Raw genomic sequence first — 19,424 nt, 5'->3', positions numbered from 1 at the left:
TCTCTCCTAGCTAAATAGCACAATCTGGAAAGGCTGAAAAACTCCTTCTAAACCTTCCTTCTGTTCTATATAGGCTGGAGTTCTATATAGTAAGAGTCATTTTAGGAATCATATAACGGTGATACTGAAACCAACCTGATACCAGGTCTTTCTTGAATTTCTTTTTCTTAAAAAAAATAAATTATACAGATTAAAAAGATTATACCCATTTTCAGTATAAATATATCTCTATAAGTCCACAATTCACCATAATTATTACTTTTTAGCACAAGCGTCTATTGGGGAGGGAATCAATTTGTCCAAATATTTTATATCCTTATTCCTTTTCTGTTGAATTCCATTGGCACAGCAAATGGAGGCCACAAACGGGTCTCTGAACTTGCCTTTAACATCTTGCCCTCCATGATTGCAGTGAGCAGCTGTTCTGGCTTGGCCTTGGAAACACATGAAAATGGTCAGCGGCCTTTCCTCCCCTCGAGGCCTGCTAACTATGATGAAGCGTGAGAGAAGATTCCTTTGAGATTTATGGAGTAAATGCCTCATAAAATAGATTATTTAAGCAGCATACAAAGCAAACAAACCATTAAGCACACATAAAAGCCAAATACAAAACTTCCTCAAATGGCCAATGGCGATACAAGATACACAGTATGGGATTGCTGGGTTTTTTTGTTTTTGTTTTTGAATAATGGTGTCTCAGTATTATTTACAGCCTTGAGTAATTGAGAGGACAATGGGGATTTTCTTGGAATAATAATTGAAAGGTGTGCTCCTAAGTCCTAACAGCTTAGCCTTGACCATACACATGCCTACCTCGAATCAGCTATGTGGGCCTCAATGAACAAGAAACATAGAGGACACAAAACCAAACCTTTTACTGTATTGAGAATAACATGTTCAAAATGCAGAAACTGACTGTGGACTCCATGATTTGAGAAAAAGAAAAAGGCCATTTCCAAGACTCTCTCCAATAATTTTTAGTGGTTTTACAAAACAAATCACACATTTATCACATTTAAATTTTAAAATCAAACAAGAGTCTTCCAAATCTTAGGACTTGCCTCCTCCCCTCTGTGGGTCCTTTATATACTGTATCTAAAAAACTGCATATTCTAGTTCATTTGCACTATAGTCCTCCAAAATAACCAAAGTCTTTGTAACATTGCAGAAGTTATTGAAAGCCCGCCAAAGAGCTCAAGTGATTACAATACACTGTTCTTTTAAATACAGTCTGGGCAGGGACTAAGAGAGGCGAGTTCCCAGTTCAAAATATCCACTCAGCCTTGGACTCACTCAGTAATCTTAGAAAAGTCATCGCAATCCCTCTGTGCCTTAACTTCTCACGTGCAAATGGGGATAATAATGTTTGCCTACCTTACAGGGTTGCTGTAAGGAGCAGTGAAACGGCGAGTGCAAAGTACCTCCTTCCCTTAAAAGTGCAACGGAAATGCTAAGAAATAGTGTTATAATAAAGGAAGAAATAAACTGCGGGTATGCACTGCTTGAATGCAAAAACGACAGCTCTGCATAGGTACGCCCTATATTGCATGCAAACAATGGAAACCCGGTGTTCAATTAATTCGCTCCCCTTCTCTGGGGGGCTGTGTTGCGGACCAGCATCCGGGACCCCCAGCGACCCGGCTTGGGGGAGGAGAGATGCCTCTACGTCATGGGGATTCCTGGCGCGTCACGCCGGGGGCGTGGCCGCAGGCCGTTTAAACTGCAGCGCGGCCAGGAAGCGGCCTCCTTTCGGCTGAAGAAGTGATCTAGAAGGAAGCCTCGGGCTTGATTCAAGCAGAGAGAAGGCGTGCGAGAGGAGGAGGTTGGGAAGCAGGATCTTGGTCCGCCCCTTCCTCTCCTTTCCCGGTTGAATTCAGGACCTTCCACGATGCACCCATTTGGACAGAACATGTGAGGAGTGTTTATAATATTCTCTTGGGGAAACCCAGCCAGATGGGCGGATGATGGTGATGATTATAGATCATCATCTTCAAGGTAGAGACGGGGACATGATCACCCCCTGAGGTGGATTTTTTTGATTGGGATCTGATGATTTGCGTCAATTGGTAGCGTAGTTTTTTTTCTGGGGAAGGGGAGGCGAGGCTTAGGGTTTTTCTCTCTTTGAAGCTCTTACTTCCGTGGTGCACAAATGTATAGGGCTGCTAATATTTATTCGTTGACATATTTTTTAAAGATCTGTTGGCGTGAGGGATACCTGCGCCTCCCTGGCAGCCAGGAGGCTGGGTTAGGAAACCACTGGATCACACCCGTGATTCTTGGGACTGTCCACACTATACACGTGTGTTTTATTCTAGAGCCATGCATGCAAGATCAATCCGCCTTAAATACTTTGTGTATTCCCATCGCCTTGATTTAAAATATAACAGAGTAGCTGAAGTTGTTTCAGAGGCAACCTTCCTTTCGTGCAGCGCATCTTTCTTAATGCCACAGTCGCTTTACTCTGCTTTTGTTATTCTGAATTTTGGACTAAGGGTCCATAAATCAGAGGAGATTACCATGCCTTAATATCTTTCAATTGCCTTCCTGTTCTTTTGTTTGAGCGCCATAAAGGAGGTTTTCCCTTCACAGTCCAGGAGCAAAATGGAGATTATAATCTAGGCAGATGGTGTTTAATTACAAACTCTGGGGTAATAAACATGAAGCAGGGATGTGTGATTGCATTCAAGGCCCACCCTTCTCACCTTAGTGGCAGTGTCTAAATTTTCCTTCCTTCCTTGGAAAAGGTGTAATTAGGCTCATTGGCTTTTTTTGATGGATGAAATATTCATTGTGGCGATCACACAAAGAATCATTGTTGAAGGAAAAGGTGGGGGTTTTTTGTCCTGCCTGCTCATGTTCTTCCACAGGAAGATTTCACTTGTAGAGAACAAAGAGTTTTCACTAGGGGGACAGACAGCAGCCAAAGAAAGGCCTTCTCTCAGCCAAGATGCAACTTGCAAAAGTGTTGGGCCTTTTAAAGAGGGTTCGTTGTAGTTGTTTTATTTTTACACCCTCTGAACAATGGTATCAACAGGCCACTCACCTCTTTCTCAACCTTTTATTGAAACAAGTGGCCTAGCAGGAAGTGGTAGCTTTGATCTAATATGCAATCTTTACCTGTTCATATTTATATTGATTATATTAATGTGTCTGCATACTTTATGCAAAAGAAAAGGAACTTCTATTGATGTTTTGAGAGTACATTCAAATTCAGGTGGCAGTCTTACACATACATGGGAGTAAGACTGAATTTAATAATTCCGGCTAGACGCATGTAGGATTAGCAGTCAAAGACTTGCCATATTGCACTGGCCAAGGCAGACAGTGGGGGAACATTTTTCTTCTTCTTTTGCTATGCCAGTTCCATGCTGGCTTGGCCTAGCTTCTGTGATAGGAATTTTGAGGTCTTTTTGAGGTTCATAAGTGTACCAACCAAGCACGTACACAGATCAGCACAGGAAGACCGACCTGAAACCATTTTGATTCCTAAACTGACTAAAAGTTTTCCCTGCAAGGAGGGAGGGGGGTCAGGGAGCCTTCCCATTGTCTCAGGAATTGAGTAATCAGCATTTTAATGCGTAACAGACTATCAGGAAAGACAACCAGGAAAGGAAATCAGATAACCTGGCAAACAGGAAAAACAACATTCAAATTTCTGTTTTAGACTGCCTTTTCTGTGATGTAGGTATGATGTATCTGGGGGGGTGGTCTTAGGTTACACCCCTTCTATGATCAAAACAAAAAATTCCTTCCAGTAGCACCTTAAAGACCAACTAAGTTAGTTCTAGGTATGAGCTTTCGTGTGCATGCACACTTCTTCAGATACCGTATCTGAAGAAGTGTGCATGCACACCATATCTGAATAAGTGTGCATGCACACGAAAGCTCATACCTAGAACTAACTTAGTTGGTCTTTAAGGTGCTACTGGAAAGAATTTTTTGTTTTGACTATGGCAGACCAACACGGCTACCTATCTGTAACCCCTTCTATGATGTATGTATGATGTTTCTGGGGGTGGTCTTGATCTACAGGGTGGCAATCTCAAAAGTCTTTATAAGGCTTTGTGTGCCATTGTTCTGGGTGGTTCCTCTTTTCCTGCGTGTGAGGGGAGCACCCTGTTGCAACAGATCAATAAAGATCAAGCTTAGTAGCTGCTTTGCTTCTCAATATTCTCTGTTACAGATAGGTAGCCGTGTTGGTCTGCCATGGTCAAAACAAAATAAAAAAATTCCTTCCAGTAGCACCTTAAAGACCAACTGAACTAACTCAGTTGGTCTTTAAGGTGCTACTGGAAGGAATTTTTTTATTTTGTTTTGACAATATTCTCTGGTTGGCCTCTGTTATTTTCTCCTACCAATAGGGAACCTACGTAAGGACTCTATATGGGCTCTTGGATACCCCATAAGGGAAAAGGGCAATTTTTGTTTACAACACTTCCTTGTAGAGGAACTGTGGGGCTTAATTAAGATGCATCATCAGTAAGGGGTGCCTCCTGCCCCCCAGAACTTTATTGGGCTAGTGAAGCTGGGACTAACAGAGGGGACCCCACCATTCTACCCCAAGCTATCAATATGATACAGGCTTATTACAGGCTGACAAATTGAACTTTTAAGGTACTTCAGCCACAGAACTTAACCTCCCATGCAGATCCTTGCACAAGGTTTGTGCTATCATTTTACTTCCATTACTGTATAATATTTTTTATTCTACTTTTCCATTTTAAAAAACCTGAACATGACTTATAGGACTTGGAGTATTACATTGAAATACTATCATAAAATGCAAAGGTAGAAACCATATTAAAACAGCAGAATAGATAGTGATACTTGTTGCCAGGTCAGCAGAATAACAATGTAAGCAATTAAACATTTAAAATATTTATTACTGCCACCTTTTCAGGAGGACCCGGTTTTGTTTGGGTTGGGTATTTTATTGGATTTTTTGGGGGGGTAAAATGGGTGACATACAGTGGTATCTCAGGTTAGGAACTGAATTTGTTCTGGAGGTCCGTTCTTAACCCAAAACTGTTCTTAACCTGAGGCGTGCTTTCACTAATGGGGCCTCCCAGCGTGCAATTTCTGTTCTCACCCTGGGGCAAAATTTGCAACCCAGAGCAACTACTTCCGGGTTAGCGGAGTTCATAACCCAAAGCGTTTGTAAACTGAAGCGTTTGTAACCTGAGGTACCACTGTATTGGCCAAGAATTGTTAAAGCATTGACATTGTTAGAACCCCATTAAAGGTTATTATCAACTACCTTATTAACTTCGTCAACAACAAAATTTCTTTTTAAAATGTTATTTTATTGTGGGGCAAGGAAATTAACTTATATAATACTTTTTTAAGTTCTTAATTTTTAACAATCTTTGGTAAGGTCTATGTAAGTGAAATGATTTACTAAACAGCTCTTTTCATTTTACTCATGGAATGCCATGCTAATCCTGAAGAGCTGTGATTTCTTTTGAAAATGGAAGAGCTTCAACTAACTGATTAATTAAAAACCAAGCACAGTAGCTACAGAATTTTAAAGAATTCTTTAAAATAAATTTAAAAATGAAGTATTTGTTAAAAAAGTAATTTTGTGGGCCCTACAGTGACCTACAGGGGTCACCAGTGATGTTTGCCATTGCTGACAGCTTCCCTCTTGTTTGGAAATGCCTGTAGTTATGGCAGTTTACCAGTAGGATAATAATAATTTATTGCCCCGTGCATCTGACTGGGTTACCGCAGGCACTTTAGGCATCTACACACACACACACACACACACACACACACACACACACAAAAATAACGAAACCTCAAACATTAAAAATGTCCCGATACAGGGCTGCCTTGAGATGTCTTTTAAAAGTTGTATAGTTATTTATCTCCTATACATCTGATGGGAGGGCATTCCACAGGGAGGGTGCTACTACTGAGAAGGCCCTTTGCCAGGTTCCCTGTAACCTCACTTCTCACAGTGAGGGAACTGCCGTAAGGTCCTTGGAGCTGGACCCCTATCTGAATGATAGGTGTGGAGACACTCCTTCAGGTAGGGTGTACTTTTTAAAGCTAATGTGCTAAATTTGCCCCCTGACTACTGAGTGGGACATGTTGTTGTTGTTGTTCCCTGTTCATCTGACTCGATTTCCAGCACATATAAAAACATAATGATATGACAAAGGGAGTAGACTTCCCTTCTGATCTTGCTAACTAATGACACCAAAAAAAACAAAAAAAAGGTAGGCTGCCAAGTACAAAGATATTTTTCTCTTCATAATAGTCAAATAGTAGACTTTCAGTTGGCAATACCTGGTGGCTGATCAGTAGACCAGCATGCTAACTTTAAATTACCCCCTTCTAATGCCCCCTGAAATTTCTTCAACAGACCTGAACTCCAAGGCTTTTGAGGATCAGGAGCATAATCTGTCCCCAGTGGCCTGTCTACAGTGAGAAAAAGAGGTTGAACCAACAAAAGGTGAGTTTGTCCAGGGTGGTTGTCTACCAGCTCCATTTGGTATGCTGGCTGAGACCCTTCCTGCCTGCACACTGTCTCATTGGAGTGGTACATGCACTGGTTATCTCCCGCTTGGACTACTGCAATGTGCTCTACATGGGGCTACCTTTGAAGGTGACTTTGAAACTGTAACTAATCCAAAGAATGGGAAAGATTTATAAAGTATTTAAGAGACCACTGTAAACAAATGAAAACATTAGCAGGACTTTAATAACACTTGTAACGTAACAAATACTTTGGACAATAGAGAGAGACTTAAAATATGGATGATGAAATAATATGCAGTTGAAAATGTTGACAATAGGACCCATGGAAGGGATGGAGGGAAGTCATGAGATTCGGAGGAATCTCTAAATTTTAGTATGTATTTGATATTGTTATAATTCTACATTTGTAAAATCAAATAAAAAATATTTATGAATACAATTAATCCAGAATGTGGCTGCCAGACTGGTGATTGGCAGCAGCCACTGGGACCATAAAACACCAGTCCTGAAAGACCTATATTGGCTTCCAATACGTTTCCAAGCAGAATTCAAAGTGTTGGCGCTGACCTTTAAAGTGTGTACCTGAAGGAGCGTCTCCACACCCATCATTTAGCCCTGACACTGATGTCCAGCTCCGAGGGCCTTCTGACTGTTCCCTCACTCTGAGAAGTGAGGTTACAGGGAACGAGGCAGAGAACCTTCTTGGTAGTGGTGCCCGCCCTGTGGAATGCCCTCCCATCAGATGTCAAAGAGATAAAGAACTATGTAACTTTTAGAAGACATTTGAAGGCAGCCCTGTATAAGGAAGTTTATACAGGGTTTAATGTTTAATGTTTTATGCTTTTATATTTGTTGGAAGCTGCCCAGAGTGGCTGGGGCAGCCCAATCAGATGGATGGGGTACAATTATTATTATTATTATTATTATTATTATTATTATTATTATTATTACAGGGGTAAAGAGACTACGCAAGGCCAAAGCCAATTAGAAGCAAGCAGTCCAAATCTGTTAGTACTCATTCCTTTGTAGGCAGATTCAAATTTTTGTGAAACTCATAGCCAATCACTAATCAGAAGAACTATTCCAAGGCCTTGTGGGAAGGAGTTCTGATGGCCCTCTAACCTTGCCCGACACCTGCATGTACATTTTAGGAATACAGCAGCTAACAGTTCCCAGTTGGTGATGAATCAACACACCCAGTTCAAGAAGTCCTTCAGCTGTGAGAATTGCGGGAAGAGCTTCCGGTGGCCTTCCGACCTTGCTAGACATGAACTCGCTTGCCGTAGGAGATTAAGGACAGACAAGAGCACCCAATCCCAGAAGTCCTACGTCTGTGAGACACGTGGGGAAAACATCCAGTCATCTACTAACCTTGCTCATCATAAATGCTCTAGCAGTGGAGGAAAGATAAAGACTGACCAGAACACTCCCTCCAAGGCATCCTACATCTGTGGTCTATGTGGGAAGAACTTCCAGTGGCCTTCAGACCTTGCTAGACATAAACCGCCTTGCCGTAGGAGAACGTTAAGGACAAGCAAGAAGTCCTATGTCTGTGAGAAGTGTGGGAAAAACTTCCAGTCATCTACTGACCTTGCCCGTCATAAATGCTCTTGCTGTGGGGAAAAGGTAAAGACTGGCCAGAACAGTCCCTCCAAGGCATCCCGCATCTGTAGTCTATGTGAGAGGAACTTCCGGTGGCCTTCAGACCTTGCTAGACATGAACTCGTTTGCCGCAGGAAAACATTAAGGACAGGCAAGAGCACCCAGTCCCAGAAGTCCTACACCTGTGAGAAGTGTGGGAAAAACGTCCAGTCAGTTACTAAACTTGCTCATCATAAACGCTCTTGCTGTGGAGAAAAGGTAAAGACTGGCCAGAACAGCCCCTCCAAGGCTTCCTACACCTGTTGTATATGTGGGAAGAATTTCCGGTGGCCTTCAGACCTTACTCGACATGCGAACACTCACTCTGGAAAGGCGTTAACAGAGCAGAGCACAGCCTCCAAGGAGCTTGACATTTGTGATCATACTGGGAAAGGCCTTGACAGTCTTGCCCAACATAAACTCAGTCACCCTAGGGGGGAACAACAGATTGAAGCACCCAGGCACAACAGCCAGACAACAGAACAGAGCATCAGTATCCACAAGCCCTTTCTTTGTGACCAGTGTGGGCAAGGCTTTCCGTGGCTTTCTGACCTCATTCAACATTTGATGGTCCATCCTGGAGAGCAACTTTATGGCTGTGACATTTCCCACTTGCAACCGATAAAGAACAATGAATCACATCAAGAAAACAATAAGGAGGAAGGCCAGAGTAATTGTGAGGAAGATGTCCCTGTGGAGAACATATCTGGAGAGTATCTGCAACGCCTTTCCCCCATGGGTTCTGGGGAACCTTGCAAACCTTTTGCCTGTCAGAATGCCTGTGAGTGTGGCAAATGCCATTTTAGAGCACACAGTGACCCCAAAGTGCTTCCACCAAACATTGTGTGGGAAATTGGGGTCGAGGGCTTGCCTCATCCCCTGTTCCAAATGCAGCCTTCTGAGAGTGGGTACTGTGGGACTGATGAAGACGTTAACCCACAGCCCGAGCTGTCTCCCTTCCGTGTTGACATCAAACCCAGCACTGAGTTGACCCCCATTTTGAGTTCCCGTGAAGCAGTCTCTGTGGAGTGCACTGTCCCAAGCACCTCAAGGGGACTACAGATGAAGGCTTCGACTGAAAGCATCACCAGTTCTACTGGGCAACCACAAGCTGTGGCCAGTCAACACCCTAAGGTGGCCCAATTCCTGAGCACTCCAAGCCTGTTGATGGAGGGAGCTTCCTCACTAGTGGAAGGGGACAAGCCTTATGCTTGTCCCAAGTGCCCAAAGCAGTTCAGCTTGACTTCATACCTGTCAAAGCACCTGCTCACCCACCGGGCGGGGAAGCCATATAAATGTTCCACCTGCGGTAAGGTCTTTGCCCAGCGTTCATATCTGACCAGGCACCAGGAGGTACACACAGCGAGCTTGGAGCATGAATGCCTCGTTTGCGGAAGCTTCTTCACACGGTCTTCGTATCTGAAGAAGCACATGCACAGGCACAGGAGGTCGGGCCAGCCCAAATCTTAGGTGGCAGGCGATCGTTAAAGGGCAGCAAATTGACAGTTAATTAGTACAGCTTTACAGCTGTGGCAGGCCCCCTTTTGGATGCACCAGAACATTTCAGGCCTCCTCTTCTCCTCCTCCTAAGTATGTGCATTGTCTTTTTTGTGTGTGCAGTGTGCTAACGCTCTCCCTTCGCTGTTGGCGCATTGTGATTGGCTGAGTGGGTCGAAAACACACATGTCCTGAGCATGATTGGGTCAGCTGAGGGTCAATAGATATATCCTTGTTTTCATGGCCCTGAAGCTCCCTTGAGGGACATTAGAGAAACCTCAGACTCATGCCCAGTATGCTGGGGTTCTTTACTCTGCCTCCGTCAAACTAGGGATGAGATGGAACAGAGGCAGGCAAGCAGCCGCTTTGAGGACTGCTTAAGTTAATTGACTTTAGATTAATTGCATACCACAAAAAACCAAGGATGCCTTTGTGAGGATTCTGAAGGCAGGAGACAGCTTATTTTGGGTGTGAGATAACTTGACAGTGTAAAGCAGGGCTCAGCAACCTTTTTCAGCCGTGGGCTGGTCCCTCAGACCATGTGGTGGGCCATACTATATTTTGAAGAAAAATATGAACGAATTCCTATGCCCCACAAATCACCCAGAGATGCATTTTAAATAAAAGCACACATTCTACTCATGTAAAAACACCAGGCAGACCCCACAAATAACCCAGATATGCATTTTAAATAAAAGGACACATTCTACTCAGGTAAAAACATGCTGATGTAAAAACACTAAATCCGTGGGCCGGATTGAGAAGGTGATTTGGCCGCATCCAGCCCATGGGCCTTAGGTTGCTTACCCCGGTGTAAAGACTTATTACAGACTGTCAGAAGGAAAGACCAAGTTGATTAGCGCCCACTCCATTCCATTTTGGTATGGGGAATGTTCATCAATACAAAAGAAGTGTCATTATTTTAAAAAGTATCATCTCTGGTACTCTAGTTTCAGGAAGTTGTCTCCTTCTCTTCATAACCTGGTCCTCAAAACTACAGGATCAAGAAGATGATGTCACCACTGGCATCATCGACAAGTCATAATCGTCACCTTAAAATATATGCTTCAACTTTCTGGTTTGCTGAAACAGAGCAGCCCTTCCCCTCCCAGGCAATACATAAACAGAACATACAGGGCCTCGACCATCTGCAAGCCCAGGTAAACCCAGCTTCTGGCTAGGGTTGGAGAGAAAGGGCTCAACTTTCTGGTTTCTATGTTCTATGGATGCAGGAATATTTTTTTCTTTTTTAAAATGAAAACTGAAAATTCAAGGGAAAGACCTGAAAAATCCTCGTAGGGATTGGGCTCCAGTGCAATGGCTCTGAGGCAAGAGATGATCCAAAGTTTAAAGGGACACTTTGGGATCAAGAGCTTTCTGGGTTTACTTTGCAGAAAGTGACGAACATACAAATGGATCTTGGAGACCCTAAGACTTATGCTGCTTAATCATCCTTTGTTATAGGGCAGTCTCCTACTTTGGCATAGGTATGAAGTACAGTAATACAAAGTGTTTTGGAGGAGAAACCAAATGGTGTTGCAGCTGAACTGAAACTGCAAGCTATTTGTAATGTGTCTGTTGACAGGTTGAGAAAATGCTGTTCTTATAATGCTTTAAAATATGTTTATTATTGAGGTGTTTGCCATCTTGCCTCCTGAAGGGCAGTTTACAAATAATGCATTACAACGGATACACTTTGGTAGCAATCCTGTGCACACTTTCCGGGCCATAAGCCCTTTGGACAAAGTAGGCATACTACATAAACACATATAGGATTGTAGATAGGATTCATAACTAGCAAGAGTCTAGAGTGAGATTTCATTATTTCAAAATGCCTCCCCCACCCCCATGACCTCCAGAGAGGTAGCTGTGTTGGTCTATTGCAACAAAAACGAAGAGCCTTTGGTACCTTAAAATCATTTAATATGTTATACACTTCTAGGTATAAACAGGAGTGCCAATCTGAACTTTTGACATAGTTTATTGCTGCAGGTCATGGCATTAATATAGTTGGTATCATTCAATATGAAACATACCCCTAAATGATCTTTCCTGAGCTTGGTCTAGTTCTTAGTGCAAACATGTCCTGGAAGCCACTTACAAGGAGACTTCCAGAGCTCCTATGACTTTTATGTAAAGGTCAGCACAAGTAATGCACTAGTTACCAGCAAAATTTAAGCAATGCTTCCTGTAAAATAATGGATTCCATAGATTATAACCATTTTGATCATGGCTCACTAGAATTATACTCTTTTAACTACCAGTTTAGCAGAGCCCATGAAATAGGAATCGGGCATCTCAAAGACCCCTTCCCCTTTCTATTAGGATGCATTGGCTAAAATTAGTACATAACGTTAGATTTTTCAGTGGTTTGTTGATCAAGGAGCTCCACTTTACAGTGTCTTCAAGAAACTAGCACATACTGTACTTTGCACCAAGATAGGTATGCCCTTCTCCTTCCCTTTCTAACTTTACTTTTAACTCACTTCCTCTAAATTTTTGGGAACAGGGATTATTTTACACTTTAGATCAAGGTGTGTTTGTGTTGTGAGATTTTCTGCCTGCTTATTTTGTAGCTTTGCTGTCCAAAGCAGCACCCATTTATTCTGTCGCTTTCATTTTGTGTAATAAACCAATTCTCCTTTCTCTGGCGTGAGAACTTCTTGTGGGTATAAGGTTTAAGGTTAAACACCTTAACAACAAACACGTTGTAAATAGCAAAAGATCCCCAAAGTCTCTTGGCTTAATATTAAGTGTGCCCATAAGACAACATGGGTTCTGGACACAGATGCAGGTGTTAAATGCACCTCTTGTAGCACATGGACTTCAGTCCATTGAATATGTGCATTATGCTGAGCTAGAGTTAGATGCAAACAGTATTTTTTGGAGGGCTGGGGGAATTGCAAGCAGTGAGGTCAAAGTGAAATGGAATGCAGAAAAATACAGATGGTGATTTATATAATTGTTGTTTAGTCATTTAGTCATGTCCAACTTTTTATGACCCCATGGACCAGAGCATGCCAGGCACTCCTGTCTTCCACTTCCTCCCACAGTTTGGTCAAACTCATGTTCGTAGCTTCAAGAACACTGTCCAACCATCTTGTCCTCTGTCATCCCCTTCTCCTTGTGCCCTCAATCTTTCCCAACATCGGGGTCTTTTCCAGGGAGTCTTCTCTTCTCATGAGGTGGCCAAAGTATTGGAGCCTCAGCTTCAGGATCTGTCCTTCCAGTGACCACTCAGGGCTGATTTCCTTAAGAATGGATAGGATTGATCTTCTTGCAGTCCATGGGACTCTCAAGAGTCTCCTCCAGCACCATAATTCAAAAGCATCAATTCTTCGGTGATCAGCCTTCTTTATGGTCCAGCTCTCACTTCCATACATCCACTACTGGGAAAACCATGGCTTTAACTATATGAACCTTTGTTGGCAAGGTGATGTGTCTGCTTTTTAAGATGCCGTCTAGGTTTGTCATTGCTTTTCTCCCAAGAAGCAGGCTTCTTTTAATTTCGTGACTGCTGTCACCAGCAGTGATCATGGAGCCCAAGAAAGTAAAATCCCACTGCCTCCATTTCTTCCCCTTCTATTTGCCAGGAGGTGAGTTATTCAGGTTATTCAAGCCCCTTTGCCACGGCAAGGCAGTGATCCGTGAAGGGGAGTTATATAATTAACTGTGGTCAATAAAACAAAGCAGTTGTGAATGTTTTGTGAATGACCACAGTTAATTGTGCAGTTATTACTGGATTTTTCAGCATTTCATTTCCTTTTATTTTGCTTATAGTTCCAATCCACTATCATGTGCATATATTCCTGGTGCATCTGATGAAGTACAGTGGTACCTCGGGTTAAGTACTTACCGTATTTTTTGCACCATAACACTCACTTTTTTCCTCCTAGAAAGCAAGGGGAAATGTCTGTGCGTGTTATGGAGGGAATGCCTACGGGTGGCATGCCTATGGATTTTCCTCCTCTAAAAACTACGTGTGTGTTATGGTTGGGTGCGTGTTATAGAGCGAAAAATACGGTAATTCGTTCTGGAGGTCCGTTCTTATCCTGAAACTGTTCTTAACCTGAAGCACCACTTTAGCTAATGGGGCCTCCTGCTGCTGCCACACCGCCGGAGCACGATTTCTGTTCTCATCCTGAAGCAAAGTTCTTAACCCGAGGTACTATTTCTGGGTTAGCGAAGTCTGTAACCTGAAGCGTATGTAACCCGAGGTACCACTGTAGACTTCAGTCATGAGACCAGAAGAAGCCCCTTGCTGGATCAGGCCAAAGGCCCAGTTAGTCCAAGACTTCATTCTCATAGTGACCAGTCAGATTCCCATGGGAAGCCTGCAAGCAGGACCTGAGCATGACCCCCCCCCCCAATTTGAACTAGTGGTCAAAGGCCTAATGGCACATGGAAGCTTATTCAATAATTGTTGGCATCCGTCTGTCTTGGGAGACAATGGAGGAGTGCACTTTTGGGGATTATGTCAAACCATTGGGAGAGTTATAGCACCTGCTGTGGTTGCAGAGACCTATGCTGGAAAGACATGTTCAGTCCCTCCAAGTGTCCCTATTTTCCAGGGACGTCCTTGATTTAGAGAAGTCCTGTCCCTGTTTCTGATTTGATCCTGGAATGTCCCACTTTGATGATGATGATGATGATGATGATGATGATGATAAGCCCCACTCTTGGCGGCTTTACACAGAACATTAGAAACAGAATAAAACTTTAAAACATTAAAAACATCCCTGAACAGGGCTGCCTTCAGATGTCTTCTAAAAGTTGGATAGTTGTATTTTTCCTTGACATCTGATGGGAGAGCATTCCAAAGGGCGGGCGCCACCACTGAGAAAACCCCCTACCTGGTTGTCCCTATTTTCATTGGAGAAATGTTGGAGGGTATGGAGTTATCCAGCCCCCAAGCCTTCTGAAGGCTATCCTGTATAGGGAAGTCTTTGAGTGTTTTATTTTGTTTTTATATATGTTGGAAGCTGCTCAGAGTGGCTGGGGCAACCCAGTAAAATGTGTGGGGTATAAATAGTAAACCTACCATTATGAAATGGGATGTCCCTATTTTCATCAGAGAAATGTTGGAGGGGATGCATGATTTGTTGCTGCTGGGGAAACTGAGGCGTCCAGTTCTGCTGCTGCAGGTGTCCCATGGCGTTTCTTCTCTCTGCGCTCCTCCAGGTGGTTATTCCTCCTCTGGTCACTGCTATGAATACATGACCTGACTCTCTACATGCCGTGATAGCTGATGTTGTAATACATCTTTGTTGTAAATCTATGTAGGTGTGCTTAACTAAAACAGCCCTGCCAATAACTGCTGATACTCAACAGAGAGAGGCCAGATTTAAGCTTTATCTGGTATTGTGGGATCTTCCTCTTCAAGCATCTTTCACAGATGTATTCAACTATCTGGAGGAAAGGAGCTATCTCAGAAGATGGAGCAGACTTGCTCTCTGTTGCTGCAGAAGGCAGAGGGTGACATCTTTTCAAGGTAGCCAATTCTAGCTGAGGATTAGAAGAAACTTCCTAATGCCATGAGCTACCGAAGGCAAGCTGTCCTTCAAGTAGAGACTGCATGGCCATCTGTCAGGGAAGCTATAGTTGTAAGATGTCTAATTGAATGTTGGACTGGAGTAGATGATCTCCAAGATACCTTCTGACTTTAAAATTCTGTGAACTCAGGTTTGGGAACACAGTTGGTTCAGGGAACTGGTCATCTCTAGTATCTGGCTACATCTTGAGATGCATGTTACCACATGCTCACAAGAAATGTGAGGGAGCTGGACTGTGATAACCTGCACTAGGTAGCCAGGTGCAACAGATTACCAGATACCATAAAATATTTCCACACCAAGTAACCATTTGGGGAACAGGTGTATTTATTTACCTATAAAGCTGTGCAGGTGTAACAAAGTGTGTCCCCCTAGTTGTGAGACCATCTGGTAATACAGTATTTTTTGCACTATAAGACCACAAGACGCACCTAGTTTTTGGAGGAGGAAAACAAGAAAAAAAATAATTTCTGAATCTCAGAAGCCAGAACAGCAAGAGGGATCGCTGCGCAGTGAAAGCAGCAATCCCTCTTGCTGTTCTGGCTTCTGGGATAGCTGCACAGCCTGCATTTGGTCCATAAGACGCACACACATTTCCCCTTACTTTTTAGGAAGGAAAAAATGAGTCTTATAGAGCAAAAAAATACGGTATATTGAATCAGTTTGGGATTCCTAAACAGTCAATTCTGAGAATTCTGGGTCACTTCCATTTATTACCTGTGGCTCCCATTACCTTCATACACTACAAGGACCTCCAGTCCCATATTGAGAAGGTATAGTTCTTCTACCAGCAATATAGAGGCAGAAATAAGTGCAGACCTCTAAACACTCCACTGTCTTCAACTCCCTTCCTCTGCAGTTGTTGGAAACATGTCAGAGCTGGAAAAAACTTTCCGCAAATTTGCCGTGTACGGGGATACCAGCAGCAGCGGCAATGAAATAACGGGCAAGAACTTCTCTAAGATGTTGAAGGAGTGTGATGTGATGGACGGGAAGTTTGTGACCAGCACTGACGTGGACATTGTCTTCAACAAAGTAAAGTGAGCCATGGGGTGGGAGAGGCAGTGTCTGGTGAGGAATGCTGAGACCACAGGGCAAGGACACTATATTAAGTGGTCACTGCAAGGCTCTGGCCCAGAAATTGGACTTTCTCAGGCCTTTAAACTTTGCAAGTAAAAAGTTAGTGTATTAAATCTTAGGACAGGAGTACCCAAACTTTTTAAACAGTGGGCGAGTTCACTGTCCCTCAGACACTGTTGGGGGCCGGACTATAATTTGAAAAAAATATGAACAAATTCCTATGCACACTGCACATATTTTATTTGCAGTGCACAAAACCAATGAGACCAACCCTTCCCTTTTATGTTGCCTGAAAAGGAGGAGTGTACCCAGGGGTTGGCTCCAGTAAAAGGCGCAGACCCATGGGAGCACAAAAATTGCACCACTCTATTCTGGCTCATCTCCGGCAAGGATGCAAGGGACCGATACAGCTTCTTGCCAAGGGCACAAGGGAGCCTAGGTATGCCTCTGCTGATAAGCCAGCTCTACCGGGTAGCATAGCAGCTGGACTCATTGCTCCTCTCTCACACCAGCCTTTTCTTCTGCCTTGTCCCATACTTAACTGACTTGTACATGGTGACAGCAGCACCCAACCCACCTGGGTAAAGTCCAAAAGTTCTTATGTGCTCTGGAGGAAAATCCTTTCCCCTTCGTTCCTCTTGTCAGAATTCCTCCTTGCCAGGAGACTGAGCGCATGGTGAGGCTTCTGTGGCTTCTGCACACTGAGGTAAATCTGGCACGGTGAGGTGTTTCTGTTGAAAAGAACATGCGCATGCGAGCGTTCTTTTCAAGGAAATTCCTTGCCATGCCGGGTTTACCTCAGTGCGCGGGGTCTGCTCAGTCAGTCCCCGTGTGCTGGTGTGCTGAGGGCCAGATTTATGAGCCTGGTAGGCTGGATCCGGCCCTTGGGCTGTAGTCTGGGGATCCCTGCCTTAGGAGGTTAAACTCCCCCCCAAATAAAACAACCCTAACCCACTGAAGATTGAGCACACTCAGAGGCCACAAAATACTGTTTCTCTTTGGAAAAGACATCTGAAGGCAGCCCTGTTTAGGGAAGCTTTTAATGTTTGATGCATTACTGTATTTTAATATTTTGTTGGAAGCTGCCCAGAATGGCTGGGGAAGCCCAGCCAGATGGGTGGGGTATAAATAAATTGTTGTTGTTGTTGTTGTTGTTGTTGTTGTTGTTGTTGTTGTTGTTATTAAAAGGGTGGAATTCCCTGTGTAGAGGAAATAATGGAATGGAATATCCTAGAAAAAGGTGGGCTAGCTTGCTGGAACCCTGAACAGGAGCACTCTTAATCCAATCCAAATCTTTATTACAGACAGACCAGCATATAGGAACACTCTATACAGCAACATTTTGTTGTAGGGCCCACTTGTTCCTCCATAGTCTGATATAGTGGCAAAGAATGTGCAGTATGGTTTGGGTAGTTCTAGGTTAAAATATCACCTCAGGCATAATCAAGTCACTCTGCTTTCAGCCTCATCCCTACTACTGCAATATGGGGATGAGAATAATGGGCCGTTGAGAGGATTACTGAGGTAATCTCCTGTGCAAAACACTTTGCACACTTGAAATCTACAATATGAAATTATTAGGCCATTTCACACAGAACCCAGTTATGGCAATATTTTCACCCTCCATTCTGATTTGTGGGATGAAGAAACTGTTTTGAGCAGAGCTGAGACAGCCTTCTCAGCCACAAAGCATCGAAGGGTCTTTGACTCTTTAACTCGCCTCGCAGGGTTGTTGTGAAGATGAAATGAGATAAGGAACTGCTCCAAGAGCCTTAGAGAAAGGGTGGGGCACAAATGTAGTTGAACAAATCAAATAGCCGCAGAGGCTATGAGCTAACAGCGTTCTCCCTCTGCAACCTTAAGGACCAAAGGGGCCCGCAACATGAACTACATCGAGTTCCAGCAAGCTGTTAAGGAACTGAGCAGAAAGCGCTTCCAGGCAAAGTCCCCAGAGGAGGCTTTATTGGCCACATACCAGCTGATGGAGGGCAAAGAACCAGCCAGCACGGGAACAGTGAGTGTGGCTCTCCTATGAAATGGGAGGCAACCACTTTTTAAAAAAATAAATAAATAATGCATTTAAATTAATTAAGTCATTTAGGGAATATATATATATATATATATATACACACACACATACATACATACACATACATACATATATACATATACATATACACACTCTGCATTTCTGTGGGAGGGCAGGGGAAATGTACAGAATGCAGTACTGAGAATCCTAGCTTTATTTTTATTTTTTTAAGGGAAAAAAAGTTTACAATCCTTATGGGTGGGAATGTATGGCCAAAAACTGTAGGAACAATAACTCCTACAATCTCAGAAGGAATTAAGATGGGGAACAAGGCTTCAGCGCCCCGCATAAATCAAAATAATTTACGTAAAATCGCAAGTCCGTAGCAGGAATCATATCAAAATGAGAGAATATTCAAATTCCACTTGATTTGCCTAATTCATAAAGGCTGCAGAATTCACCTCTTCGTGCAGAATTTGGATAGGAAGGAAGCTGAAGCATTGGCCTACTGACCAGCACGGGAACTTCTTCAAAAGTGCCGCTGAAGAGGGGTTTATCCTGAAATGATTTGGGCCTCGCAAATTTTGCTGCAGATTTTGAATAGCTTGTACCTGTTTTTATTTTTGCACATCGCATGCCATCCCGCTTTCAGTGCCCTACACAAATGCGAAAGGCTTAGAGTTTAGACACTATCTTTGAGGGACGAGGCAACGAACACATCCACACATTCCCCACCTCATTATTTTGCATTTTTAAGCATCAGCTCAGCGCTAACCCCTCCTTCCAAGCACCACCACTGCACCACTGACTTTCCACTTGCTTGTCTTGCAGAAATCAACCGCGGCTAGTGTTGTGGAGAGGCTGACAGACACCAGCAAATACACAGGCTCCCACAAGGAACGGTTCGATGAAACTGGCAAGGGCAAAGGGCTGGCTGGACGTACGGACCCGGTTGAAAGCCACACTGGCTATGTCGCTGCCTACAAGGGGGCTGGAACCTACGACAAGTACCACTAGATGTGGGGCACAGCCTTCTGAAAACCCTGCCTGTTCCCATTGCCTTGGGAGGGGAAGGCAATAAACATCTGCTCTGATATGTTGCTTGCCCCGGGTGTGTTTTTGGCTGTGTCCAGGCCTAATTT

At 43.5% G+C, this 19,424-nt stretch overlaps 1 protein-coding gene across 3 annotated transcripts; it reads left to right on the top strand.

Moving 5' to 3' along the window:
- The first annotated feature begins 1,724 nt into the window (after positions 1–1,724).
- LOC309326371 (tubulin polymerization-promoting protein family member 2-like) lies at positions 1,725–19,378 on the top strand. 3 transcript variants are annotated; one of them, XM_081835006.1, is made up of 5 exons: positions 1,805–1,911; positions 6,368–6,457; positions 16,033–16,213; positions 18,117–18,267; positions 19,114–19,378. In XM_081835006.1, exons 3-5 carry the CDS (start codon positions 16,044–16,046, stop codon positions 19,297–19,299), a joined length of 507 nt encoding a protein of 168 aa, XP_081691132.1. In that variant the 5' UTR covers positions 1,805–1,911; positions 6,368–6,457; positions 16,033–16,043; the 3' UTR covers positions 19,300–19,378. The 3 variants fall into 3 exon arrangements, with proteins under 3 accessions (XP_081691130.1, XP_081691132.1, XP_081691131.1); XM_081835005.1 differs by lacking the exons at positions 1,805–1,911; positions 6,368–6,457 and adding an exon at positions 10,663–10,781; XM_081835004.1 differs by lacking the exons at positions 16,033–16,213; positions 18,117–18,267; positions 19,114–19,378 and adding an exon at positions 7,437–10,123 and having other exon boundaries at positions 1,725–1,911.
- The last annotated feature ends 46 nt before the right edge of the window (positions 19,379–19,424 follow it).

This window comes from Podarcis erhardii (assembly GCF_964252035.2).
Source record: "Podarcis erhardii genome assembly, chromosome: 13".
Classification (NCBI taxonomy): Eukaryota; Metazoa; Chordata; class Lepidosauria; order Squamata; family Lacertidae; genus Podarcis; species Podarcis erhardii.
Note: the sequence above shows the minus strand (reverse complement) of the source record. Positions and strands in the feature narration are given on the sequence as shown.